The 25,766-nt window shown below is 39.9% G+C and overlaps 1 protein-coding gene and 1 long non-coding RNA gene across 3 annotated transcripts in view; one reads left to right on the plus strand and one right to left on the minus strand.

Annotated features, from left to right (window-relative positions):
• The window catches only part of nwd2 (NACHT and WD repeat domain containing 2), a 35,385-nt gene extending 15,206 nt beyond the window's left edge, over nt 1-20,179 (minus strand). The window contains exons 1-5 of the mRNA XM_008321204.3: nt 20,041-20,179; nt 19,512-19,972; nt 18,474-18,648; nt 10,012-10,100; nt 4,463-4,579 (exon numbers count right to left, since the gene is read on the minus strand). Coding sequence (XP_008319426.1) covers nt 4,463-4,579; nt 10,012-10,100; nt 18,474-18,648; nt 19,512-19,526 — 396 coding nt within the window. The 5' untranslated portion in view covers nt 19,527-19,972; nt 20,041-20,179. The remainder of the gene's footprint in view (nt 1-4,462; nt 4,580-10,011; nt 10,101-18,473; nt 18,649-19,511; nt 19,973-20,040) is intronic.
• LOC112488170 (uncharacterized) overlaps nt 2,620-25,766 on the plus strand; it is a 50,180-nt gene continuing 27,033 nt past the window's right edge. Inside the window, exons 1-5 of one of the 2 annotated variants that reach the window (XR_003051976.1) lie at nt 2,620-3,030; nt 3,117-3,165; nt 6,548-6,699; nt 6,804-6,838; nt 7,016-9,513. This is a non-coding gene — a long non-coding RNA (uncharacterized LOC112488170). Of the gene's footprint in view, nt 3,031-3,116; nt 3,166-6,547; nt 6,700-6,803; nt 6,839-7,015; nt 9,514-24,068; nt 24,202-25,766 lie in introns of those variants that run through there. The other variant, XR_003051980.1, reaches the window with a different exon arrangement.

Raw genomic sequence — 25,766 nt, forward strand, 5'->3', positions numbered from 1 at the left:
AGTACCACAGTTTAGTTCTGATGCTTCTTGTAGATGTGCTAATGCTTGATTTTATTCATTTTGGTAGCACAGGAATTAGAAAATGTTAAAAAAGTTAATTTGGCCTGATTGGACATTCATTCCGACGCGTGAACACTATTTTCAGTGAAAACTAGACATTCCTGCACAACAAGGCAGCAGTCAAAAGACATTTTTGAGTTCAGCTGTGTCAGGTTTCCTTCGTTATTCAATTCCCAACATTTATTCATTTTTTGTGTTTGTGAAAACCTCCACCAAGGATCCTAGTAGCAGTTACATCAGCAGCAAGAAAAGAACAGAGACTGAAGCAGCTATCCTCTCACATCCAGTAAACCTGCTACATGACCACGCAGATGGAAGGAAAAAAAAAAGTAGATGATACTGGGTTAGCAGCCGCCTCCTGTTTGCTGATACATATCCTTGAGGCATTTATTGTGTTTAAGTTTTGTACATGAGGGAATTTGAGAGTGTTGCAAAGCAGGAGGGGAAAGGAAGAAAAAGAAAAAGACATAGACAGTCAAGGCTCATTGTCATGCTTAATCTCCAGGTCAATGACACCATCACCATGCCAACCCCTGCCATTGCCATGGTAACCAGCTTTATTGCATCGACAGGTTAGAGAAGAAACCCCCCTACTGAACCAGGTGTGGTGCATCTGTGGAAAACTGTGGCCTTTAAAAGCAGTGGTTGACTCTGGTAAAGACAGACACAAAAAGCTGGTTGTATAATCACCAGGTCTGCTTGACTCTTACAACGCTGAACTTAGTTTTTATCAACTTTGTCATTTGTATAGCTTTCCTACAACGGATGCAGCTTTTACAGAGAGCTTGATGAAGGTTTGGATTGTAGAGGAGGAGAGGGACTTCACAGCCTCTGAATGATTCATGAACGGTGAATGAGGACGACATTAAGAAGGTTCCTGTCAGCAAAAAACCTTCACCTACACCAACAAGACCCAGACGTGTTTCTTCTGTAGTCATTCTAAAAAGAACTTCTTCCTCTCTCATCCCATCTCGCCTCGACCTCCAACTTCATCCTCCTGCTTTCTTGTGTTTCATCACCTTCCTCCTCTGATCCATGCATTCTGTGACACTGCATATACAGCGAGAGAAGCTTTTCTTTGATCTGTGTATGTGGTTTTGCTTGGCTGACTCCTGCAGCTGTTTGTTTAAGGTGTAAGATTATAAAGATGAAAGAGAAAAGTATAAAAATAAATAAATGTCAACTTAATTATAATATTTTTTAGACGATAATTCTATGAAATGGTTTGAATTAACTCCCACAGGTCAAATGAGAGTAACGGTAAGGCGAAGCACAGGAGACCTTCTAATGAGGAAACACGGGTCACACCTTCGCAGAATCACTCTTGTGGGACTTGCCTTTTCCCTGTATCATCCCCAGTTCTCCGCAGACCCATGTTTCCTATTAGATATTTTGGTAGGTTTCTATGAGACCTGCAAATCCAGCTATTCTAATGCTATTTGCTAGCAATGCTTGATAGACCAGTGGGTTCCACTATTAGTCTGAGCATCCTACGAGTTAAATGAAGGTTTAATATTGAGTGTACTAAGTAAGTTCGTACTCAGTCAGTTAGAACATTTGTCTCAGGAGTTGTTTTGGTGCCAGTCCATTGTTACCATTCCAACCAGAGGGAAACGGCCAGGTGCTACATCTTTTATATATTTTCCAGCTCCTTACGTAAGTACTGTATCTAGGTCTAGCCACGTCCAAAAGGAGACAAAAGCAGGGATGGCCCAGCCAACCCAGAAATGTCATGAATGTGGATCAGAGCTCCTGATCAAACCAGCCACTGTGGCTCCCACATAATTAACGATGCCAGATCCTGTTCTCCAGGTCTGCACGGCAGTGACAAGGATGCAGTCTGCAGTGAGAGCAGCAGTTGGCTCTGATGTGTCTGAATCGGCTTCTCAGCAATAAATCCCACATGCCCCACTGACACAGGACAGGTAGAATGTATTATTAAATATTTAACCATCCAGATCAGGCCCGTAGAAGTGTACTGCATAGATGCCTGCCGTGTGTCTTAGAAGTGTGCTGGGCTGTCAGGTGAACTACACCACAACTAATTCCTGATCATGACATGAGAGAGAAAAAGCCTCAGGTCTTAAAAGCTGTGTGAGAGAATAGAAGGTGATAGAGAGAAAGAAAAGAACAAGGAGCTAAGCTTGTGTGTATGTGCGTGTATGTGTGTGTGTTTCTATCCCTGAGTGTCGGGTCTGACATTGTTTGGGATTCAGGTAGGGTTAAGAAGGTATAGTTCCCTTTCAACCTTAGATCCGATGGATTCTGTTCAGCCTGATTGATCTCTTACTTCATAGACAACGCATTAATGGTCCTTTAAAGGCAGGAACCATGACTCTCACTGGGCTGAATCAAACCACAAAGACTCCTACACCAAGTCCAAAGTCGTACCTCGAGGCTGATCATGGCCTTTGGTTTAAACATTGTTTTTTTTTTTTTTTTTGTGGCCTGTGGCTTCTGTCAGTGCACCTGCTCATCACAATTTCAGGAAATGTCAGACTAAAAAAAAAGAACAAAAATCACATATAAAATAACAAAAAACAACTTAGATCTTTCAAGGAAAATTTGCAACATTTTGATTAATATCCTAGGCAACTTGTAGCTATTGTGGTATACATTTATGTCGTACGTTTAAATATTTCCGTACTGGATGTTGTAGTTTTTGTAATTTTTTAATTTTAAATTTTGTGAAAGAAATATGTGTGAAGATGGGATTGGTCTTTTAAGCCTCTATATTCTCATACACGTGGGCAGCTCCAGTCACAGCACAAGTTCTTTGACTCAAACACCCCCCGCCCGTTAATGGTTGGTCTATTGTATGTTGCTAATCCACACGACAGAGACACTGCCTCCTTTAGTTTTCACCTGATGAGTTTAAATCACCACACTTCCTGTTTCAGACCACACCTCTCCTCTGAAGGTGGCAGTAAGCCACAACCAACGACAACACCCCAAACAGCAGGAGAACAGGTGAACTAATTACCAGCCAGGTGTGTAGAAACTGGAACAGCTCTTACTACCATGGTTAACTCTTTATTTTGATTTGTTAAATGCAGGACACTCTGTCACTCTGGATCTTGGATATTACTGCCTACGACACTTAAGGTAAGACACAACATTTTTATTTGGGGATTAATGTTTTTAATGTTTTCAATCTCAGTAGATCAGTACTTTTTGCTGCTCTGAAATCTGTCTGCGTTTGGTGATGTCACATTTCCGCTATACTGCTGCCACATTGATCACCTTGAGTTTGAAGCACATCTACTCTTTTTATTTCTACATGGAATGGGTTTAATTAGTACCACCATGTTCTAATTCCACGACTGTGCTCAAAACTATAACGGGCCAAACCCACTGTCTGTTGGAAGAGGCAGTGTTTTATAAACTAATTCCACGACTGTGCTCAAAACTATAACGGGCCAAACCCACTGTCTGTTGGAAGAGGCAGTGTTTTAGCTGGATGTTATGTAGTATAACAGGTCGTCATTTTATTTCCAGCTGTAAGGAGGAAATAACTGTCTGCTTTTCACATATGAAAGCTAAAGAAAAGTCACTCCTGAAACAAGACGCTCTTGAAGGATATTCTGCTTCCTTGAAATCAAAGGCTCCAAAATTACCCATAATGCATTAGTGAAGTGTCTTCAACAATCACACTAGTCTATAACTCCGAGCAGATATACTTGTGTAACTTATTCATAGACCTTAGTATTAGCTTCCCGTCTATTTTTAATACTTAAAAACCTGCGTGGCTAAAAGGCATTCACTCAAATTTTCGAGATGGATTTAATTTGAGGTTAGAAACATCACATTCTCTTAATATTTAATCTGAGCGAACAGATTGATTTAATACAGTCAATCTTTTCTCTTTTGTCTGTAGGGCCGTTTGAAAACATATTCCAGTAATATTTCAGCCACACATAAGTACTGGTAAGCTAGCATACCAACCGGACCGTAACTATACATTTGATGTTCCAGTTTTACTGTAAAGTAGATGAACATCTAATACACAGGTTTCAAAGCTGCATTTGAGATTTTAAAGTTTACCCCAGTAGTATAGCAGAGAGTACAGAGAATGTGTAGTAAAAAGCATGTTAAGCTGAGGGCTTTAACATTATTTAGGCTTGTTTCTTGGGAAATTCTTGAAAAGATCTTTGACCTGTAGCAAGAGCCTCTCATACTCACATTTCCAAATGCAACAAAACAAGGATGAAAATATGTGTTTCTACTTCTATTAGCTCATTTTACAATCCTATTGGAGCCTAAAAAGCATGGAGACATGCCACTTTTATAGATATGGAGGAACCAAAGTGCAATGGTCTAAGCTGATTTTCTGCTTATGCAGAGCTCAGATACTGTACGTCAACTTAGACGACACCAAAGTGGTGCAGTGCAGAAGACTCACAACAAAACAGGGTCCCGCTGAGGTCTTCAGACAATCCTCCAGGAGCTTCATCCTCAGTCTCTGCAGCTCCGGACTGTCCCATTCCTCTGGATCCATACCCCAGTAAAGGTCCACCACCTGAGAACACAAACACATTTCCCCTTTAGAGTTTCTATTTAAAAAGCATACATACTCTCAGGGACACATCAACCAGCAGGTTATATTTTATTAAAAGCCCCTCAACCTGCATCAGTGACCTGTAGGGGGCACACTCACACGTCCACTGTGTGACTGTGCAAACAAAATGCAACAGGGGAGACCTCTACACATTCATCACCACTTTGGCAGCTCAGACAGTTTCAACTGTAAACAAGCCACAGGGGGAAAACCTCCCTCCTCAGCACAGAAAGGTGTAGAAATGCCTGGAAAATATGTGTGTGTCGCCCATGTCACACAGTTCAAATCACTCTGAAAAAATGCCCCCTACCTGCGGCTACCTGGGTGTGTTGTTGTTGTTGTGGTCTTTTCACCATCTGGCGGTGTTTGACATAAGCATAAACATGATACGCGATGGCTTTTGCTGCTTCGGGGCCAAGATTTCAGCCCCTGATATTCAAACTGTGACATGATTTTTAGCTCTTGTGGAGGTTAATGCCAGTTTGTCGTTCTAAGATCGGTGCATGATGAGGAGAAAGTAGGTTTTTGCAGAGAATGGAGGTGAAATCACAGCGGTCTCCATAATTGGCAGCTTTCCAGAGTAACGGCCGCCTCAATTGAGTTTAGCCAGGAGAGATGACTGACACGTCCACCGAGTGCCAGAGAACCACAGTGGCTGGCACTTAAATTGAGAGCATGGCGCTTTACTTTGACACTCTGGGGAAATAGTATTTGGTGGAAAAGCAGCAGGAGGTTTTGGGCCCCACGCCTTGGCTCATCTGCCTGATTGTGTTGCACACCTGCGAGCAGCTGCGTTTCTGTGGAAGGGAAACCGCTGTCAGGGCGCCACATGATTCTCGCACATAGCTAGAAATATTTTCACTCCAACAATCCTTCCAGCTGCTGGCAGCCTGATGGTCTGAGAGAGCTGAGGTCAAACTTTGATCTTTTTATCCAATCCGATATTATAATTTTCTCAGATAACATTTACATACAGAGCCTCAAATGTGTGTCCTCTCTCTGCTGTCAGGCTACATGCTAATACAGGGTCTGACTGAACGTCAAAAACCAATGAAAATTTGACCAAAAATTTAAAAAGTCAAAGAAATGAAAGTGAAATCACACGGTTTACAAAAAAATATACCAACAATGCTAACTGACCTATCTGTAGGGGTATGTAGTAACCTGAAAAATATAACAAAAGTAGTAAAAATAGGTCAATGTTAACTAGCAGAGATTAAATCTGCAAACCGATCAAGACATTGAAAAATTAAAAAAAAGTATAACTAGAAAATGTTTTGCATATATATATACATTTTAAAACAAGTGTTTGTCTAAATGTCACAAATATACCAAAACAGCTAAACAATAGCTTAAGTATGTTAAATGTGCCAGAAGACAGTTTAAGGTACTTCAATGAAGCACCAAAAGAACATGAACAGATAGCCCACAAACCTAATATAACCTATAACTTAGTCATTATCCATCAAAAAGCCTTATGTTTCTGGGACAAATGTGTCAATATGCTCCTGAAGTTAGCCATGAATGAAGCAAACGGTTAAACATTAACCAGAATATACAAAAAATACAAAAAGATAACTTATAAAACACAAATATCTTGGCACAAATAATTTGCCAACAGGGGGACAAACAATTTCTCAAAAGTGGCTAAAAGCTAGCCAAAATGCTGCAAATTAGAGTCATAAAAACACTGGAAATAGTCTCTAAGATGGTTCCAATTTTTAATAAAATCATTAAGTTTTCCTGGTAATGTTTCTGCAGCAGGTTTCCTCATTAGAAAACAGAGCAGAGCACAAATTAGCCTGATTAAATGAGCTAGACTGTCACAGTTGTTGTAGCTGCACTGCAGCTGTTGTCAGACTCTGAAGGCTTTTACTTTGGAGAACATCTCTCCCACTCACTCATGACAAACATGTTTTACTGTTGCAGTGAAAGCCATTGTGGGGAACATCAGTCACTGAGTATCAGTGACACTAATCTACCTGCAGCCATGGTGTGTGGGGCGGAGGGACTGCAATCAGCATGATGCTCACACCCAATGATAAGAGTGCCCCCTGTGGGTCATGACAAGGTTTCTGCAGGTGACTAGGAGGATGCTTGGTAATTAAAAGATAAATAGAGACATTAGTCATATCCGTGAGGACGGACTGATTAAATTTCCCTCTGTCTCCTGCTGTGCTTTCAGAAGGCTTCAGTGGAGTTACAGGCACAGAAGAGAAGGTAAAAGAGAAAGTTGTTTTTTTAAGGAGTGGGATTAGTAAATGAGGTACATTAAAAGGAAAGACCCACATGAGACTGGATCAGGCCGGAGAGCCTTCACACAGCTGGATCCAGTCTTTGGAACCATTTTCTTAATGCCCACTTTTCTCTTCTTCTTTTTTGTGCCTTAAATTACAGAAGTGAAACTTCTGTTGTATGCACGTGAGCTGAAGGAGATTTTGATGCTGTTTCATCGCCACCTATCCACCAAGCTGTATATCTCACTATATTGCTACATGGCTGAGAACATACGGAACCCAAATAGAAAAAAAAGTTATCCAAAAAGATGGAGTTTCCCGTGGATAATTGAAGATTAGCCAAATCAAGCCCAAAGCTTTCTCTATTTTTTAATAATAGTAAAGGTAAATATCCAACTTCAGATTTTTTTTTTTTACCTACCCACTTGCATTTATTAAATACTTTTGACATTTCAGTGACCAAATTCCTTTAGGCACTAGGTCCTTCTTGTATTTTGTACAGCCCTTTTCTCCCTAAACACACTGTTTATGTGGAGCAGCTGCGGCGGGTCCATTCATTTCTCTAATCAGAGAAACACCGGCTGTAGTCTGTCATCACAGACAAACTAGTGGGTTGGTCTGCAGACCCCAGGCTTCAGATCCTAAAGATCCTAAAGACCGGGGACAGAAGATGAAGCTGTGAAAAAGAGGAGTACTTATTTATGTCTCTGACAAATTCCAGTTGACGGCAAAATTATTCTCAGCAACGCGACGATAATCATGTTAATTAAACGTCTTTCTCTCTCATGTTGTCTAATCCTAGAGCTGGTGGCTGACGGAGGTTTTGAATGATGTCTGAGTGGCAGTTGCTAATTGAGTTTGCAGTTGTTGTGTGGCTAAAAAAGTTTACTTGTATCAAGTGTGCCTATTTTGTATGGCAACCATGGCAACACGGAGCATTTCAGTGTATATGTTTTGTGTGTGTGTGTATATATATAGATATAGCAAACATTTATTTAGTTTTTATATATAAAATCATCTCAAGATATATATATTTTTTAATATGAGTTATTTTAGTCAATTATTGAGTCCAAAAGCTGTGTGTGTGTGCCTCTACAAATGAGAACTATGGGAGCAAACACAGCTTCCCTCCCCTCCACTGCCTCTACTACTGTACAGTGACTGAATGAGGTCACTAACACTGTGAGTCTCTTAGCTGAATCCCTGCCAACCATCCACCTTAGCACAGTTCAAGCACCTCTAACCAAGTCAAATTTAAGCACTTTTCAAACCTTTTCAAGACATATTTCTAAACTGGGAATGTTAGTGTAGACAGTTCTTTGCACATTTTTAAACTATTTTTTGGAAAGCTTACTATTCTGCTCCCCCTTTAGCTTTTCCTTGGCATATCGGTTAAGACAGCTTAGCTATATTTTATTGCTGAGTTAGTCTCATCTAGGCTATTTTCTTTACACTGTTTGTTATGTGAATGTTGGAGTATTTACCCAACACTACTGCCTTTTATTACAGTGCAATGACAAAATGAGGACACTGATGCTGTCATTAGCTTCTCAGCTGGAATTCTGCCTTCTCCTCTAACTCCTCCCTCTGTCCTTCTATCGCCTCTATATCTCTCACTCCTGCTATCTTTCTCTCTCCTCTTCTTCCATGGGGAGGCAGTGGGTTTCGTCAGCTTGGCATATGTGTGTCAGAGCAAGTCAACAGACACCAGTGTGAAGAAAATATGAATGCAGCTCGAGAGAGAATTTAGTTGTGTGTCGCGGTTTCACAGCCAAAAGTCACAAGTACAAAACACTACCAGGCTCCAGCAAGCAAACTGCTTTTAGCCAAGGTGCCAAAGCTTGCATGGCGTGGGTGAGGAGGGTGAGGGAGGAGGAGTAAATGAGTCATCGTTTAAAAACTCCAAGGCTTCTTGCGTCATAATTTCAGCTCACGCCTTGTCACAGTCACTTGAATCACCAGACAGAGAGACACGTGGACAAATGCTCCACAGCCAAACCATTTTAATGCTGCATTTTGTGGATCCTGATTTGAAGGAGCAGCCAACATTGATGCCAACATCTCTGTGTTTGTGCAGGTTTGTCCAAATGAAGGGTCATAGTCCAGCTGTTGCAATAGGTTTAAAGTAATGTGGCCTGCACAATGTCTCAAATTCTTTGTCCTTTTTTCCTGTTGTAAACCATTTTTGCCATCAGTCAAGTTAAAGAACAACTTTGTCTTACTTTGACTATTTAGCTATTTTTATCTTCATTCCAGCTAGCTTACTGGCTAAATCGTTTGAATGTATTTTCGTATGAATGACGTCTGGACACATTTTCAGCAAGTTGAAGCATATTTACATAATGTTTTGACTTGCAGCTGGTTTTCATCAGTTTTGACTTGTGGCTGTTTCTGTCATATCTTTGAGGCATTTTTGAAAGTTTTTATTTTCATTTGCTAACCCTAAGCTAATGTCAGGGTAATGTCTTACCTGCACCCGTTCTTACAGTTACAGGCTTATTTTATTATTATGTAAAGTTTTTCTGTGTGGAAAGTTGTGCGTACTTGCACTATTTTAACTCTGTAATTTGTTATTTACAAAACTCAGTGTACTGTATTTGCATATATTTGATCTTTAAAAGGCCGTAATGTTAATAAATAATTATCAGCAATTCACTTATCCGCTCTAGTCTAGTCTTAATTAACAGAGAATTCTCCAATAAGCTTCCCTGAAATATTAGCCTAAAGGTTTGTGGCTTTTAATTGGATATGAATGATGATTTTCAATGATTTTTTGTTTGAATTCACATTTGATGCTTTTAGCAAATGAGAAGCGCGTTCTGAAATTCTAAACATGACATGTGCAGGGATGTGCTATAAAATTGTCCATCGCTTTGATGAATACTCAGGCAGCTACATGCCTGAAGCGTCTTATGAAGAACCAACTGTTTATTAGCCGCAATTTAAGAAAAATATTAAGTTCAAACACACACTTCAGATTCAGATTTCCTATGGATTTTTTTTCAAACAGGGGACACAATAAGAGAGAAGGCAGAAATGTGACCCCAGTATATAGCTCTGGGGAACTCCTACAGGCAAAGATAACGTGCTTTCTTTGGAGTTAAAACGTGTTGGGAGTAGAAAGGTTGGAGAAGTCAAATGGAAATAAACAGTTACCTGGAACTCAATCCCATAGTTCTCCCTGCAGAAGTCTCGTAGTTTGGGGTACACATGCTCCTTTAGTGCGTTCCTCTCTGCTTCTGTATCTGGAAAACAAAGAGTTGGAATATAAAGAGTTAAAAATCATTGGAGGAGTCTGACTTGTGTTTAAAACAGTTTTAGTGAGAATCATAAACAGAAAAATAAGCTAACACAGACCACAGATAATTAAGAGGCTTATGCCTTGCATACAGAAGATTAGATTGGAGACCTTTCCAGAATTGTATGCACTTGATGACCAAATCTTTTAATCTAGTGGAGGTTTCTACCTGGAGGATGTAAACCAAAACAACCCAAGGCATCATTGTCCTGTTATTGAGGTATAGTTACCCCGAAATGCTATAAAAATATAGCAAAAACCCAGAAAAAAGTTTAGAATTTTTTTTTTAAAAAAACAAAATTTACACAATGAATCAAAAGTTATTGTAATTAGTTTAGAATTACTTTTAAATTAACATAACCTCATCGTCAAGTTATGTCAAAAATGGCTTAATGTTTGCCTGAATAAAAGCCAACAATGAGCTAAAAATAAGCACAAACAGTACAGATAGTCAAACAATGCAGTGCTGTGCAGGATTGGCCAAAAGTTAGTGAAGAAAGTTTAAACTGTTTGGAAAAATAATGAGCCCAAAAAGCCAAAGGTTAACCAGACATTTACTACATCATTCTAATATTTAACACAGTAATGACATGAAGATGTACCATGAATATCTTTCATAGCGATCATTTCTTATATACAGCCTGAGGAGAATAACCTGCGCTTGTCCTTTCATCTGTAGTAAGGCTACAAACATACACTTATTCAGCCTCAGTGACCTGAGCTAAATGTCAAGTCAAAGCCCAACTGATGTTATAGGATGTAAATGAAGTAAACGGCAGCTGCTGCTTGAGTGGACCTTTGATGTCACTGCATAGGATAATATGCAGCTCCATGCACAGTGTCCCCCACAGATTACATCTTATTTGCAGGAAATAAATTCATGCCATATTATTTGTGACCTGTTAGATTTCTGCTGATAACAGCAGGACAACTCGCTCCCCTGCTTTATTTTAAATGGAGATGAGTTATGGCAGGCTGACGTATCAGTGTGTGTTTCGAACCCACCCACATGCAAACGAACAAAGACTGAATCCTACATTGTGTGTCCATGTGTGTGTCTCTCTCTGTGTGTGTCCTTCCCTTGCATTCTCCGTCTGTTCCTTTCAATAGTGCAAAACCCTCTACGTGTTCCATACGGATATGTCCTGTCAGCTCCTTTTTCACCCTTTTCTCACTTCGTTTTCTTTTTGCCTTTAGGGAACTCATGAGCAGTGGGTTGAGAAAAGAAAAAAAAAAGAGAGATAAAGCCAACTGTTCCTGGCAGTCAGACCCAAAGTTTTAAATAAATATGAATGTATGAATGTAAAATTTTACAATTTACAAACTTCACACTTGCAAATGTCATTTTTTACTTGAATTGTAAAACAAGGTTCAAATAAATACTGTCCATATTTGCAACAATAATATAGCAAACAAAACTGACCAGCTGCCCACTGTTTTGCCAATCCTTCTCTAAAACTGTTTGAACACGTTAAGCCAAAACTGATTGTCCAGGTTGTCCCAAAATGTTCAGACAAATATTTGATGATGATGTAATGAGACGTTAGCAATGGATTTTTGTGTCCATAGTTACGAAGGGTCAGAAGGGATTGAAAACAGGGCTGTGTGGTGTAAAGACGGAGCTTCTTTCAGCTGTTGTTGTATATTTGAACTCTGAGCTCTTTCATTGTGCAAAAGTCCTTTGACATGATGCAAACTACAACTTGATTCAGTTTAGACTGGAATCCATTGTCATGCGATTTTTTGCTGTAGCTTCCAAGCATTTGTCCTTGTCCTTAAAAGTGCTTTAAATATGACTACACAAACTCCTAGAGTTTCATCAGCCTTCTACTGATGAAATCTAATGAAAAGCCTCTTTTCATAAAATTAAATTCTGACACTTTTCACCCAGTTGTGATGCAATATTTTCCGATATAACAATGCTACTCAAATCTACTCGGCGTATGTGGCTGAAAATTGAGGGAAAGTTGATTTTACTATATCTGATGGCTAAAGGCTGAGGCAACAAGTTTCTGCTACAGTAGAAAGTCACGCAACTAAGAAATCCAACCTTTCAGCAGTAATCTTTGATAAAATGTGGATTTTCAACTCCTGGATTTATTTAGGCTACAAGGGTCGAAATTTAAAAAGGTTAAGTTTCAACATGTGCATCCCACATGGTGTACAACTGTTGGCTAGGCTGTAAACATGTGTGCCTATTTTGGGTGGCAAATCCACTCAGTGTGACTTAAAAATGTCTATCATTAAAATCACAGCTACAGTGTAAGAAGTCAGCAAAGTCAAAGTCTGCTCATCTGGCCTTCAGCGCCCACTCTCCATGTCTCCAACACAGCAGTCAATCTGTCCTCACCAAGAACTGCAGCAAGCTGCACTCCAGAGACAGTCTGATCAACTGCTATGAAAGCACTGATTTAAAAAGGAGACATTAGAAAAGAGGGGGAAAACATCGAGGTGTTTTAGGGGTTGATCGCTGGAAGTCCTATGAAAACACTATGTTTTAATAGGAAACATCGAGGTGTTTTAGGGGTTGATCCTTAAAACATAGTAATTAAAAGAGATTGGTTGAATACATGGTCTAAATGTTAATCTTTTCAATCCATAAATAAATGTTCGACAACACTCACTCCCCAATTTGTGGTGAGGGGTTCTCCCATGGTGCTTCACCCATTTCTTCTGCACAGTCTAGTGAGCAAGCAAATCAATAGCGAGTGACCCGGAAGATGCTAAAGGCAGATTGGGACTGAGTGTGAACCGGCCATCCATAAAAGGCCAGATGCTGCTTCACTTCTTGAGCTCATACACTTTAACTGAGTACGTCTGGATCAGAACGAGGAACATTGACTGGATGTTGTTGTGCTGCCATCACACAACTTATTTAGACTAGAAGGAGCAGTTTCTCCTGCTGAGAAGGACTCTCAGACAGATGATAGACCTGACCTTGTTCATTTGGCATCGTTTTTGATCTCATAACATCGTCTGTTATTCTCAGGTTTGGCTGACAGATTTCCTAATATTGATTCAGCATCACATCATTTTCACTTTTATGGTCACACTCGTGATTTTACGTCATCATTTCTACCTTATTTGTTGGACTTAAGACATCACAATATGTCATCATTTCAACCTTTTAATGATTTCTTTAACAGCTTTATCTCAAAGGTAACATTTTCAACCCATAACTGGTTCTTCCTCTCATGCATAGTGGTGATATTTTATCTCAGCGCTTTGAAGTTTACATCATGATTAGTTTTATGAACTTTATGAACTAGTTTTATTTTAACAGGCAAAAATGTTTATTTATGGAGTTGTTTCTTTCTCTAAAATAAAAGCAGGAAACAAATATGACTATGAAACTATTTATCTCAATAATGTAGAAATAAATGTCTCTATTTGTTACAAACAGCTTTTAAGACAGGCAGGTTACTGATGCTGGTTAGGACTGTATATTAATCTTGTTTCACTTGAGTGTTTCAATAAACAGGCTTTAGCATACAGCAGTCTGCCATGACAGGCGGCACGACTCGTCAGTCTGACCTCCTGAGATTAGTTTGTGCTACTGTATAAAACTCAGAGAGGTGACTTGAGTCTCTGGTGCAATTTTAGAGCTGGAATTCAAGCCAAATTTGTCTTCGAGTGGGATACAGAGCAGAGAAAAACTGTAGGTTGTGATATAAGCAGACTCAGTGGTGACATTCTACAGCCTTGGCGATGGTGCATTGGAGGGTGGGATAATTTTCTGCACGACAATTTTCTGGCCTGGTGCGTTTATCAACTCTAAACAGCTTGAGTGACGGCTTGCATACAAATAACTGCCTATAACAAACAGCCCCACAGCCAAGCACCTGAGGTGACTGTGTAGTACATCCTAATGGATACGTCTGGGTATGCCTATATGGACAGCAACAAACACTCTCTCTCACACACACACACACTCTACATCGATAGATACAGCCGGCTGCATAATACACACAACATACAATAATAAATCATGATAAGCTTGTTTGCTGCTGTCGTCTGGCCACTGGCCAGAAACAGATAGCTTGGCATTTAATTGATTGGCTGTGGAAGCACACACAGACGCACACACACCTACACATAAAACCTGAATCTCTGCAGTTCTGAGGACACCCTGAGACACTATTCCTTTTACTGTAAGCCCAGCCGTCCCAAATAAATACAAATACAGCCTTTACTCTAACCTGATTGGATTATTATGCCAAAACAAAAGGTTTGACCTTTAAATGCAGAATGATTTTTCAAGAGAAAACATTTTTCTTTGATAACGACTAACCATGCAAACAAAGACACAAAGATAAGATTTGGAATGTATTTCCCAGAAAAAGGACAACACTTTGTTTTTAAATGTCGTAAGGTAAACAGTTGTCTACAGCATCATCTTTCATTTTTCCCTTTGTTTTTTTTTTCCTTGCTGTTGCACCAAGAATCTTAACATCCCTCCTTGGTAGATCTATGTAATATTCTCTCCAGAGCCTGGAGTTTAACATATGTGACATATACAAACATGGTGAGGATTGTATCTCGGTGACACATTAGTTCTGGAGAGTTGCGATAATAGGTGGAGTCTCACGGGCTAAGAAGCATAGGTTATTACTAGAGGAGTTGTTGAAAACAAAGAGAACGCACCTGTTGTTCTGATCAAGTAAGACATGCAGAGGGACATCAGGTTTTTGAGTCCATAAAACCCTGAAACAGCAGGTGTGAGTCACCTGATCCTCAGTGATTACACCGTGAGTCGAACCGTAGCTGTTGCATGTTTCGTTGACATCTACAGGCGTAGGTTTTTACTGTCAAGGCTCCAGCTCTGTGGAAGACACTGCGTTTCCTTTTTAAATTACAAGGAAAACAGAGCGTCTGGCCGTTTTGTAGACAAGACAAAGCAGCGTTAGAGCGCAGCGGGGACCGTGTGTCAGAGCCGTCTGTGATTTTGCTGCTGATTAAGGGCAGTGGGGTCTGGTGTGTTGAGCAGAGCCAGTGCTACAGTGACTACAGAGAGATCATTAAAGTCTCCCTCGTGTGGATCATGGCAGTGAGTTCAGTCCCACAATAAAAAATAGCATAATAAAAAAGATGCTCTTATTCTATCACAATGCTGTGTGATTATCATTGCAGATAGTATTACTCACCCTCCCCGTGACTGCCCTCACCCACTGTGGAATTACACTGTTATGTGCAACATAGATTTTATTAACTGTCATCGGGGGAAATTTGTCACTGGAAGAGTGATCCCTGCGTGTGGCCTCAGTGGCTGCTTCACTCTCACACTGCTGCTTTCATTGCACATTCACTGCACATTTTCAAACCAAAGCCTGAAGTCCACACTCCATAAAGCACACATGTGCAATATGTAGTAACTCTGGGATTTAGGGTAAATATTGAGAGTATATCGAGTTATTTATGTAATTTATTATTAAAAGTAACTCTGGGATTTAGGGTAAATATTTTAGAGTTATTTATGTAATTTATTATTAAGCAGACACTTTCTGAACAGCTCCAGATAAACAAGCAGACAGAACAGCCCCATCCAGGAACACAGGAAAAAAGGACCTTGTCTGAAGGCGAAGGGCAGACCTGGGTCACAGACTCATGAATAGATTGCACAAAATGTCTGTAAGGCGAGTTTGCAACATGAAAAGCAAAAGCTGAAAAATACTATTATATGTTCTCTGATTTATTTCCTAAGGATGAGTTTTAATACATGAGTGGAGAAAATTTGGAATCTATTTCTCGAAAAGGTTTTAGGAGGATTTTTAGGAAAACTAGATAATATACTTTAACTATTTCTGTGTTGAATACAGGCCAAGACCCCAGGTTATATTTGAATTAAAATCATCAACATGTCTGAGGCCATTTCTGGTTTAAATTTTGAGCTCATTCACTGTCAAAGTGTAGCTAATTATTTAATATTTTCTATGTTATTGGCTAATTTTCTGTTGTCTATCTAGTTTAAATTTAGTGTCTAAATTTAGCTCTATCAGTCTTAACTTCAAGAGAAAATCCTGGACTACTATGAGCTTTTATTCTATTCAATCTTTGCTTGTCAAGGTAAAGACTAAGAGCAATTATTTTGACTAATTACAGAAATACTAGGTATATATTTAGATTCTAGGTCACCTCAAGCTATTTGAAGTGAGCTTTTTCAAAGCTAACTTTCTTTTAGGCTGGCTTTCACCTATTTTTGAATTAATTTGTTTGTTTGTTGAAAGTATTGTAAATTAGTAGTACTGTCTTGATATGTTTTCAAATATTTGTCCATTTCTCGGCTATTCATTAGCTACATATTTGGCCTCATTATACATTTTTAAATAGTGCTATTTATCTTGACCGCCCTAACCTGTATTTTGTCGTCCGATACTAGATACTGTGTGGTTGCTGAAATGTTGAGTCAGAATTGTTTCATGCTAAACTTACTAGGAGGCGGTGTATTTGTGGATCGCCTAACTGTAGTCTTCAGTCTGCATGTAGGAGCAGTTGGCCCTTGGGTGTATTTCTAATATAAAATCTGGCCTAGTTTGGACACGCCTGATTTACTGGATATCAGCAGTGAATATCAACAGACACAGCGGCTCCAAATTGTCTTCTTTCTCTGGCTGCGTTGTGTACCTTTCTGTTTGTGCTGAAGGAGAAACGGCATCAACTACAACCAACGCTCCTCCCCCTTCATTGTTTTTCCGTTCACGTGTATTTAATCAGCATGTGTGTGAAGGTCAGCTACAGGTGGCTGAACAATGCCAGCCTTCTCCACCTCTGTTGCAGACAATAACATTGCAATAATGTGAGGTCGATTTGTTCTTGTTTTAAGGTGTATAGCGGGTTAGCTTGGTGAGAGTGAGAGAGAAGGACGCTGACGAGTTGATGAAGAACAACATCCTTTTCCGTTCTACCACGTTCTCTCTCATCCCACTTTTCCTCTATCCTCTGCCTTGTTTACTCCAGTTTTACTGCTCCTATTTTTACCCCCGTGCCCAGAGGGCATATTCAAATACCATGCTGCGACTGGGTATCTCCCTTACCACCCAACTGTCTTGCACTCTGCTCACACCGTGCACTCTGTGTCGAATGCAATCTGTTGTTTTTGCCTCCGTACTAGAATAAATCATGCACACATTTGTTGTCACGTTGCCCCTAATGTAACCTTACTTAAGATATCGCCCTCAGAAGTCAGGCCATCAGGTTAAATGAGTCTTAAATGTCACAGCTCACTGGTGGGTGAATAAAGTACACCATCAACTCACAGCCCTGATTCTTCACCTCAAAGTCACTGATGCTGCTGCTGCTGCAGATCACAGGCTTGTACATCGAGGAGCTCCACACGAATTAACCTGATGGATTTTACTTGAAATACTTAAGCTCAAGTGTCGGTCAGTACTTATGAATGAACCAGTGTGTGATTACTTTAAAAGTTGTGGACACGAACTGTATTTTATGATCACCAAGGTGCCAGGGTCTGATCATTAATAATTGCAAAGTCTTAAAGGAAAATGCCAAGTGTCTGATCCTTTGCCTAAGACTTAGGTCTACTACGTGCCTGACAAATGTTTGCCAGGAGAACGGTAAGCCTAAGTCAACAACAGATACGAGTTGCCAACAGCCAATAGCCTATGTTTACCTATAAAAGTAAAGTTAGCTCAACATAACTTTATTTTAGCTCAGAAAGGCCTGGATTTTCCAGAAGAAACTTTAATTACTTGTTTAGATCGGAATAAAAATTAGCAAAATTAAGTACAATTTAGTTTAAGGTCAAAGATTTGGTTAGAAATAGCTAAAATTAACCAAAGTTAGTCGAGGCTGTGCTCAGAGAGACATATATAAATACCTCCAGTAGTTAAGTCAGTTAAACTCCAGTTTGCAAGTGAACAAAAGTTGCTAAAATTCAGAAAGTGTTCAAAAAATGCAAAGCTGTGCAAAATTACTCCAGGCTCTGGAGAGAATATTACATAGATCTACCAAGGAGGGATGTTAAGATTCTTGGTGCAACAGCAAGGAAAAATTACCAGTTAAACTGGACCAAATGATGGCACGTGTGAGCCCAAACTGCTGAAGTCATGGGGAAAATGTACCAAACAAGGTTTCTTCAAAAATAACCTGTTCATCAAGACATATCAAACCTTTTTTGGGGGGTGGGGGCGACTGAGCAGTCGCTTAGAACCATCACTGCAACTGAGACGCACTTAACAGCAAATCCGTCTGCTGACAGTAATATCCAAAAACAAACTGATGAAACTTATTTTTACGACCCCCGACACAGAGGAAAGCTCTTATGAGTCCTTAGTGTCACGCGCAGGCAGGCGGGGTCTCTTACCGTCGGGGTTGGCACAGATGAAGACCCGCACGCTGCGGCCGGTGGGGACGTGGTGAGGCGGTAGGGCGTTGATGTGGCCGCTGACGGCCGCCCTGCGCATGGCCGACTCTCGCGGGCACGGCTGCCTGCTGCCCACACCTGACGGCCACATGGTGGGGGGCGCCTTCCCGCGTGGCTGTAGAGAACACACACACCCAAAAGAAAGACTGGCACATTAGAGTGGCCAGGGGCGCACATTGGACAGGCACATGGAAGGACGCCGGGCAGCTTTTGCGCACAGATTTCTTCGATCCATCAACACTCAAGGAGCTTGATTAATGACACAACTACGGAACTCTAATGAGTATAAACTTTCATTCTCATTTTTTTCTTCATTAGAGGTGTACAAATTTGTAATATAGGCAACATCAGTTTTCTGCCTTAAAATTTGTGCCACTAAAATTTGGAGTACAATTATTCACCATGTTTTTTCCAAGTGAGGATGGATCTTCAAAATCTCTCCAAACACAGGAACAACACTGCTGAGTGCGAGAAATGGGAATCATATATAGAGGGTATTACGCACAGCCTACTACCACCAGGGTGCATACGTAATTTGTGCACATGTCCTTGGATGCATTCATGAATTTCCATGCCACTATGGGACACAGGAGACAGAACAGAACGGACAGACGGAACAAATCTCAGGGAAAACAAAGGGGGGGACGAGCAAAGAGGCAAGCATCGGTCGTGTCCTCCCACCCCAGAGACGATGCTTGTTGGGATTAAACCGCTGCTCTAAAGGACAGTGCAGCTGGATGTCAGGTCGTTGGATGTGTTTCCACCTGAAAGAGTTGTTCTATCCCTTTTCAAAGATGGAAAACCTTTGGGAAAGACAAGAAAAAGCTGTGGGAAAAGTTGAGGGTGTGTGAGCGTCCACCACTACAGAGCACTACATTCAAAGTCCTCCGACATCCACAGTGACTACACCAAAAGGATGCTGGAGACAGAAAAAAAAATAAAATAAAAAAAACAAGACACTTCTTTTGTGTCGCTCACATTCATTCGCTTCATTCCGAAAATATCCAGTCGTCGAGGGAGGTAAAAAGTAGAAGATAAAAACGCCCCATCAGAGATATTGTGGCCGCGTAGCAACGCCGGGAAACGATGAGACGGACGCCGTATGTCGGAGCGCTCTGCTTGGCATCCTGCTGTCTCTGTGAGCCGTTGGAGCTCTGGCTGACCAAAGTAGAGGGAAGCCAGACAAAATAAAAGCACGGCTTCCGCTTATTCGTTTCAAAATAATTGCCTTAGCTCATTTAAATTACTTCATTTTTTATTATAAAACCAAATCGACGTTTTGCAAACATAATTTAGTTACATTAAAGATAGAAACAATTTTAAAACCATATATTTGCATCTTCAAGTTACGTTTATTTAAAGTTTAAAGGTTTACGCCGAAATTAAATAGCAATTTCCGTTTGTACTCTACTCTAATTTGTGGGACTTGACGCAGGTGCCTTGGCGTTATTAAAAGCTGTTCAGAGTGTTGTGTTATGTTGAATGTTTTAAAGCTGAACATAATTACCTTGGCGTTATTAAAAGCTGTTCAGAGAATGTTTTAAAGCTGAACATAATTTAAAAAAATAACCAACCAAAACTCTAAACACAGAAAATGTTACATTGATAAAAAAAGCTTTAGATGAACAAAACGGTTTAAATCTTTGCTCAGAAATGAATGAATGTTGAAAAACAGCTTAGCCAAGTAGACAAATATTTAAATATTAAAAATATTTTAATGATATAAGCTGATCTACAGTATGTTGGCACAAATGGTGAACGTGTATTGATGGTGCTCCAGACCTTAAACAACACAGCACTTTGTCAAATACCAAAATGTTTTATCAGTAGTTAAAATTTAAGACTTGAGATCTGAGTTGTTTTAAATGAACTTGATAGTATTACATTACATTATGACCTCCGTTTTGGAAAACTGCATTCAGGGATTATTCGTTAGATACCTCGATTTGAAGCCATGTCTCTTTAACAAGTAATGCGTTACTGTGTAACGTGAACTGAGTGTCCTTTGAAAGTGGGAGCAGCAGCATCCCAGAGAGAAAAAGAAGGAGGAGGAGAAACGGGGGAGGAGAGGGGAGTGGGGTTTTTTGAATTAATTGCTTTATCGATGAATGTACCTCTGCTCTGCAGCCCGTGGTTATTCGCGCTGGAAGTTTAAGTGCATTGGATTTCTACTAAACGGAATTGATTACAGTGCTGTTCTTGCAAGGGGGGGAAACGCTGAACCACATATTCCTGCTCTCCGTCTCACGCACACACACAGTTCTGTGTTTTAGTGTGTAATACTTGGCATCATCAACCATTTCTCTGGAGCTGATGTGTGTCCTTTGTCCACTTAGAAACCTGTTTCAGTTGGAAGTAAACAATCAGGCCTCAAAGATGGGTAAAATATTTTGCTACAGTTTAGGCATAAAAATAAAGTGGATGTTCTTTCACTACTGATATGTTATCAAAACATACGAATAATAGCATTCATTTAACCTAGTCCTGGGAGACATGCAATTGTTAAAATGTAACACATTATTTATGCAAGAATACAAATAATCAAACGCTGCATGACTTACTGTTGTGCTGCAGGTCTTGATGATGAGTCTAAAGCTCTGCGGGCTCACGTCGACCCATTTATTTACAGGCTGTAGGGCAACCAGCTCACACCACAACAAAACCCAGGCTCTGGAAAGGCTTAAAAAGAAGCACCAGTGACTGTGGTCTTCTTCCCAGCGGTGTGATGACCTTTTTCTTCACCTGATATTTCCGCTCCCTCCCGCTCATAATCCTCAGTCGCTTAATCATGTGTGCATGTGTGTGGAGTTTACAGAACATGTCAGTACAGCTTGTTGGCAGTTTTCTGAAAGGCAAAAATGCTGTGAATATACTTGAAATTCCACATTACATACAATGATTGGTTCATGTCCAATAGCAAAATGAGCTAAAAACTGTAACTTGCTGAAACGGTAACAAGATATTGACAGTGTGAATATTTCGCAGGTGCAGTTTTAAGCTGCACAGGTGACTGAAAAAAAAAAACAAACAGACAAAAACATAGCTTTTTAAGCCCAGTATAGCATAATGTTAAGCTAAAAGTGCATCAGGAAACCTTTAAAAAGTCAATGGAAGTGCTAAAGTTTAGCTTTGAATTAGCTAGTTACTCAAAGAAATGTGCAAAGTATCATTTTAAAAATTAAAATACAATGCAAAAAATAGTAAAAGTTAGCATAAGTGTCTAGAATCTTTCACTAACAGATCTTGAAGTCATTATGTAATCCTTGGCATCTAGACATTTTCCAATTGAGCTCAACATAAATACTGTAAATACTGTAAATACTGTAAATACCTTAGAACTGTTTTCCTCAACAGCAAATGGTTCTATCTAGCCACCGCCATTTAGTTTACTTCTCTCAGTGAATATGGCCTACTGATGGAACCCTAAAGATCAAGTAGTGGGTCATGTCAATTCCCCGCTCCTTACCTGATTGATGATGTCAAATCATCAATCCAGACAGCATGTTGGTATATTTTCTGGTACTCAGACCTGTGAAGTGTGTGACCTTGTTGCTCTGTCCTCTAACATGTCGGACCTCTTTGATCTAATGTGAGTTGTCACACTGATATGATGTGATGTGTCACCTGGGAAACACTGATACAAAGCACACACACACACACACGTACAAATACAGCATCACCCAAAATGGCTGGTGATGGACGGCTAAATGTGCGGAACAGCTGGATAGATGGGCGGAGTGTGAGAAGAAGACGTTTGGAAACGTCTATTTCTATGTGCTTCCCATTGGCACCACTACATTAACTCCTTAACTGATGTAGCCCACTCTTAGCACAGCCCTTCCTGTCAGCTGACTCAGAGATCAAGACCACTCAACTGTATACTCTCTCTTTTGGGGTTTAGGTCATTGATGGGAAAGTCGATCCTGGACAAAGTCCTGCTGATGTGATTCATGCTTTCATTTAGAACCACTGGCTCTATTATACATGGAGCCATCTCTTCTTTTTTAACTCAAACACTGAGAACGGGGTAAAGGGAGACATTTTTAGAATTTTTAGAAAAGAGGCTTTGAAAACTGCAGCTCAAACATTAGGTTTAAGTTCTATTCTTTAAGGGAGAGAAGCATATGATGAAACCCACCCGCTGGGCTCTAAGTTGTTCATTTTTTCTCTCATCTCCAGAGTCATGTTATCTGATGTTTGTACTGTTAACTTTTAGCGAGTTTATTGAGCTTTTTCCAGAATAATCTTGTTAACCATCTGGTAAAGTTTGTGCTATTTATGTATAACCTTTTTTTTTATCCCATTTGTTTATCTAAATATTTAAAAAATTGAACTCAGTTCCATTAATTCCAATCAGGACAACGATTCACCTCAAGCTTGAACTCTTTCACCAGAAATAGAGAGGATTAAGGTGTGACCTCCTGCTCCTGAGCACGATCGATAACCTGATCAACAAAAACCTGCTTCAAATCAGCTGTGTGATTCCCATGATAAAATAAAGCAAAAAAATGTTTTTCACATTTTTTATAACCATTTAGTACATTGTATTCACCCTTAAGGAAGACTGAAAAGCTTTGCTAACTCAGAATAAACACACACAAAACTCTGTGTCTGTATTCTGTGTCTTGACTGTGAGAATTTCTGTTGCCACATTTATCTGATCATTGTCTCTCTCTCATACGCACACACAAACGGTCAACAGCAGAACGAGGCTTCATATTGATCTGTTAGAGGAGGATAAAGACGCTCATTACATCCATACCGTACATGACACCTAAAGACTCCCTCCTCTTTATGAACGTCGGTATTAAACAAGCACACATCTGCACGGCTCAATAATGTATTATGTATAATAGCTTAAACCCCTGTGTTAAAGCTTTGCTTCAAATACCACGACCAGAACATGAACACTAGAAAATAGTCAATAGAAGACTTCAGCATTTTTCAGAACGTCCACCATCATTTATGAAAAGGGACTTTGTATAATGTTCATGGAAAAATCAACAACAACAAGTGACCTTTACCTGCTGAAAATGAGGAAAACAATATTGCATAAAAAGCCAAATGTTGCAGTCAAAAGTGCTAAAGGTCCCTGTGCCAAAGCCAAACCGTTTTCCAGTGACTTGCTTCTCATTGCTGTGACCTTTTGTACAGAGATATTTGTGATTAAATATGAAGCACATCTCTCCTGCACGTTCATACATAATAAATAAAAGTCTGAGTGGGAATGGAAACGGATAGGGTAGCTAAATTTAGACCATTTGTAAAACGTAATGCTGAATCTTTAGCTCAACATTTGGTTAAACTAAGTTCAAATGTTTTCTTGCCAACAGCTACTGTAATTCATGAGAAGAATGGATGATGCAAGGCTAACATTTCCTGCTAACCTTAGTTTTGATTGGCATAATATTAAAGACGCTGCTCTGAGCTGTTTTCTGTAGCTTTCCTACCCGTAGTCTATGATATTCACATATATTTAACACATTTTAGGTAAAACTGTGAGCATTAACGGTTGTGTTACGGACTCTCTGACAGGCTGGTGATCTGTGCTTCTGCCCTGCCTCGCCACGAATGTCAGCTGCTTCTGTGACTCACGAAGGATCACAAAAGTGATGGATGAATATGGGATGTTGATGCCACCTGCTCAGAGTCGGTCAGGACGTGAAGAGTGAGTTTTATTTCTTTTTAAATCTTATTGATACATGTAGCCTTGTTAAGATGTGAAGTCTCACTCTCAAGGGAGATCTGTTTTGGACAGACGGAAAACAAACAAACAACAATTAGCGGCAAGCAAACATGAAAACAATAGTGATGCAGAGAATCCAATTTCACTGGGCACCATAAGAAAAAGACCTGTTTGCCTAATTCTGAAGACACTGCAGAAACACAGTCGGTCCAACTGGACTGACTGTGTTACATGTAGGAGGAGATACACGAGAGCAGCAGCCCAAGAATTGATTTGTAGGAAAAATTATACCAACGTAAAAGTCTATGCCTGGACAATGAAGACCAGCTGACCAGAGGACAGTGCAGTGCGTTGTTTACTGACAGTAATGAATCTTGCAGACACACACACACTCACCCAGTGTTTACAACAGATGTAGTGATCTTGGATTTTTCTTATTTATATCCCTGGAAAAAGCCACAACTGCAGCAGCTGAAGAAAAATAATAATTGTACTCTAGTGGTGTTGAATAATTAATGGGCAAAACTGCAGCAGCAACATTAGCAGCTTTAAGTGTCGTACTAATAAAGATTTAAGACTTTTCAGGCATTACATTAAAGAGAATATTATGTGCAAAAAGACCTCAGTGTGAAGAAATATATATATAAAAAAAACATAATCAAGGACAGGAACAGGAGCATAGAGAACCATGGCAGCATCTTGGCCACAGCCCAGTGTCACATGACCAGATGATGGGTCTAGTCTTAACTGTGTGTTCCAGACCCCTGGGATTAATCTGATGTCAGAGGTGGAAATGTGAGGCTGTGTCTGGCTGTAGTTAGTCATGTCTGCTGCTGTGTGTATTCTATGTCTTCAGGAGAAGAAAAAAACACGCTGTGGAGATTGTTGATGCTTAAATCTTGCAGAAAACAAGTGAGAGGCCATGGGTGTCTGAGTCTGGATTTAATAATTTAGAAATGCTTCAGGCTATAAATAAGTAGAGCATATAAACGCAAAACATCTTAAAGTAGCTGCTCAGCAGAAAGTGAGCAGAGCTTGTCACCAATAATGCCTTTGAATTGAAAACACTGTCTCTTGCTTATAAACAAAGTCTCACTTAAGCTGTGTAGCACTGTTTCCAGTTCCAACAAATCAACACACAAACACTGTTGGTTAAATAAGTCTGCACACAGTGTGACTTGGTGAGGTGTAAACGCCTCATCTATTCACTCTTTAAACTGAGAAGAGACGTTAGCATATTCATCGTTATGGCGCCTCTTAAGGTGTTTTATTAACCTGCCCGTGTTGTTACTGAACAAGTCTTACAGTATGTCTTGCTCCTGTCTTTGTCGATGATAAAAATTGCTGTGGTAATCTTGGTTCCCTGGATCAGTACATATTTTCAAATACATGTACTTCAGTGAAGTATCTGGCCAGTGCAACACTCTTATTTAAAGTCTGTATGCATGCTGGCAGTCATGCTAATGTCAGCTAATATGTAGCTTCCAAACATGTTCAGTAGAAGCAAATGATTAATGCGGTTCCACCTCGTTTCAGTGATATCTTTT

This window comes from Cynoglossus semilaevis, chromosome 1 (genome assembly GCF_000523025.1).
Source record: "Cynoglossus semilaevis isolate Cse_v1.0 chromosome 1, Cse_v1.0, whole genome shotgun sequence".
Taxonomy (NCBI): Eukaryota; Metazoa; Chordata; class Actinopteri; order Pleuronectiformes; family Cynoglossidae; genus Cynoglossus; species Cynoglossus semilaevis.